A 3,034-nucleotide genomic window follows, 5' to 3' on the forward strand; every position below is an offset into this window, starting at 1 on the left:
TTTTAAAAAATACTGTATTACAACAACAATAACAACAAACTCAGTATGATCTCAATAGATGGGGTAAAATATTGTATTATTTAAGCAAATACTATGGAGTGGGAATGGGGGGTTGGGGCAAGGCGAGTGGGAATGGGGGGTTGGGGCAAGGCGAGTGGGAATGGGGGTGGGGTAGGTGGAGTTGGGGTGGGGTGGGGTGGGGTGGGGGTAGAGGGCAGGTGGCGTGAGGGTGGTTGGGGTAGGGAGATGGGGCACAACTGGGGTAGGCGCGAGAAAAATATTTTCCTTTAATTTGAGAAAAATGAGTTCATGATAAAAATATTTTTCAAAATATTTAAGATAATCGAACATGGAAAAAATTAAAATAATGCCTTGATACCAAACACACCGACAATCTTTTCTTCTTTTAAATAGAACATAACAAAATTTACATCAACACCACACAACACCACACACAATAATTTAGAGGAAAGAAGATAGTTTATCCATAACGTTGTAGAATACAAAAATTACATCATAGAAATCACAAACCGCAATAAATCTACCAACAATATTGCATACGATCAAAGATCACGACTAGTTTAATTAGTAACAAAACTAGCACGTTAATCTTTGAACAATCATAATGCTTATTCAATAGTTTCTCAAATTAAGTTTTTACATATATAACATATGGTAACATTCTTAGCATGGCCTAGTACAGAAACAACGGCGACGGAGTCCACGACAGTCGCCACCGGAAAATCCTTCGGTCTCACAGACGGCGGCACAGTTCTTCTCTCTAACACATGGTCCCCTAAAACGTTGGCTTTTCGACTCGCAACGTCTTGCCTCTGCAATTGTCATTGGTCCCATCTCTGTACGTAAAAACACCTTAGCGTTAGTAATTACTAATTAAGTCCATACATGCACGTTTGATAAAAGGTAGATTCTGATTTTACGTTAAATGACACCCCATAATAGGAAATGATATGGTATGTGTAAAATTATAAAATTTAAAGGATATTTTTTGGCATGTTATACACAGGGGCGGATGCAACATAGAATTACCGGGTTCAACTGAACTCAGTACTTTCGATGCGAAGTACAAATTTATGTGTAAAAATTTTCTAAAATTATAATAAATAGTAGATATGAACTCATAACTTTAAATATTGAACCAATAGAACTAAAATTCTACATCCGTCTCTGGTTTTACACACATTTCATTTAGAATGTTAAGAATTATAATTTTTTTAATATTCTTAAATTTTGTGCCCGATCAACGACAAATAAAATGAGTTGAGGGAGTATTTATAAAATGTGCCCCCAGCATAGAAAACAAAACGAGTAGTATTATGGTATGACAATATCCACAATTTTTGACCAAGGAAACTTTAGCTCTTTATTAGAGGTCTCGGAGTCATGTGAATAAAGAATCTTTTAGTAGAAAGTATATTATCCATTTAACGGACTTATCCAGCCAGACTAATTGATTTCAAATATAAAAATGCTTAAATTAAAAAAAGAAAGAAAAAAGAAACAAGTTTGATAAGGAAGAAGAAGACGAACCAGTAGCCATGACAAGCATTGCTAGAAGTAACACAGTGGCAAAGAAGCGCATGGATTTTGCCATTTTCACAAACAGAACTATTTAAGATAGTTTGGTATGTGAGAGAGCTAATTGAGGTTGGTATGTGGTTTTATAAAGGCTTATCTTTGGAAGGATGACACATTGTTACTTCTTGACCATTTGAAATAAAGTAGTATATAGGAGTAGTAGATATTTTTTCTCTTTTCTTGATTGTATGTTCCAAACTACTAATAAATGATCTTTTCCTTTTTCTTTATTCATTTATTAATTTGATAATGTAATGAGGTTATAACTGATATTACATAAAGTATGAGACTTTTTTGTTAAAATAATATGGAAAAATTGATTACATAATTACTGAGGAAGAAGATAATACACTAGCTTTTTCAACAGTCAAACAAAACTTTAAAAAAAATCAATATTGCTGAAATGAGTGTCTACGTGAACGGTGAAAACGAAAAGGTTGTTGGAAGATTATCTACACGTACGGTTATTATCAACTCTTGCTTTTCTTTGATGTCATATGTAAATATTAATACAGATAAGCAAAAGCGCAATCTGAATTTGAAGTTTATGGGTTCTAAATTTGTTATTGAATTCATAACTTATTTTATTGCTGGATTTGCAATTAAATAATTATATATATTTAGTGAATATTCTAATATAAATTTATTATGTAAGTAAAAGTTACTGGGTTCGTCCGAACCAGTCAACAATATTCCCCCTTCGTCCCTACAGATAAGCATATAAATATTAAGTATAGATAAGTTTTAGGCGTAATGGCTTCCTTGCCACTTAAACTTGCAGGGCTTTTGAAAGCCGATACACGAACTTTGGATTTTCTCATTTGAACACTCAAACTTGACAAAATGGGTACTAATAAACACTTTTGACCGGTGACTATGCCTATGTGGAAGCACTGCAGCTGACATGGCTAAACTGTGTGCAAATCACGCTGCCAAGGCGCGCGAATAGGACCACTATCCGTTAAGATGGGGAGTTCTCTTAAACGTAATGAAGAACTGGGATCCATTTGTATTAGGACCACTATTTGCCATCGAGAGAAGACCAGCCTCAGTATGAACAACTTTAAAGTTTTCGTCTACATGGAGAAAAAAAATTACCATCATTAACCAATCATATAACCATTTATCAAACACTCAAACATATATACTACTAATCTACCTGGAAATTTCCCTCCATATATACTATCTCCACCAGTGCCTGCAAAACATTAAAAGTTCGTGTGCCTTACTTTTCTGGGCTAGAGTTTGGAAGTTAAAGAGTCATCTGCACCAATTGAAAGCTCAGGGCCCAAAAGGGGAAAAAGCATATCATTCTCGTTGGAGAAATCACCACCCTATTGTAAACAGAAAGAAGTCACGGGATGATGATTATTCCCCAATATATTGACCTACGGAAAAAAAATCTAGAAGTCCTATGTAGATTACAAAAGAAATT

At 34.6% G+C, this 3,034-nt stretch overlaps 1 protein-coding gene across 1 annotated transcript; it reads right to left on the reverse strand.

Moving 5' to 3' along the window:
* Nucleotides 1–461: 461 nt before the first annotated feature.
* Nucleotides 462–1,724, reverse strand: LOC107810540 (defensin-like protein P322). Its single transcript, XM_016635334.2, has 2 exons — nucleotides 1,552–1,724; nucleotides 462–857 (listed from the first exon to the last, which is right to left on the reverse strand). The coding sequence occupies exons 1-2, from the start codon at nucleotides 1,613–1,615 to the stop codon at nucleotides 685–687; spliced, it is 237 nt and encodes a 78-aa protein (XP_016490820.1). The 5' UTR covers nucleotides 1,616–1,724; the 3' UTR covers nucleotides 462–684.
* Nucleotides 1,725–3,034: the final 1,310 nt, after the last annotated feature.

This window comes from Nicotiana tabacum, chromosome 18 (genome assembly GCF_000715075.1).
Source record: "Nicotiana tabacum cultivar K326 chromosome 18, ASM71507v2, whole genome shotgun sequence".
NCBI classification, from domain to species: Eukaryota; Viridiplantae; Streptophyta; class Magnoliopsida; order Solanales; family Solanaceae; genus Nicotiana; species Nicotiana tabacum.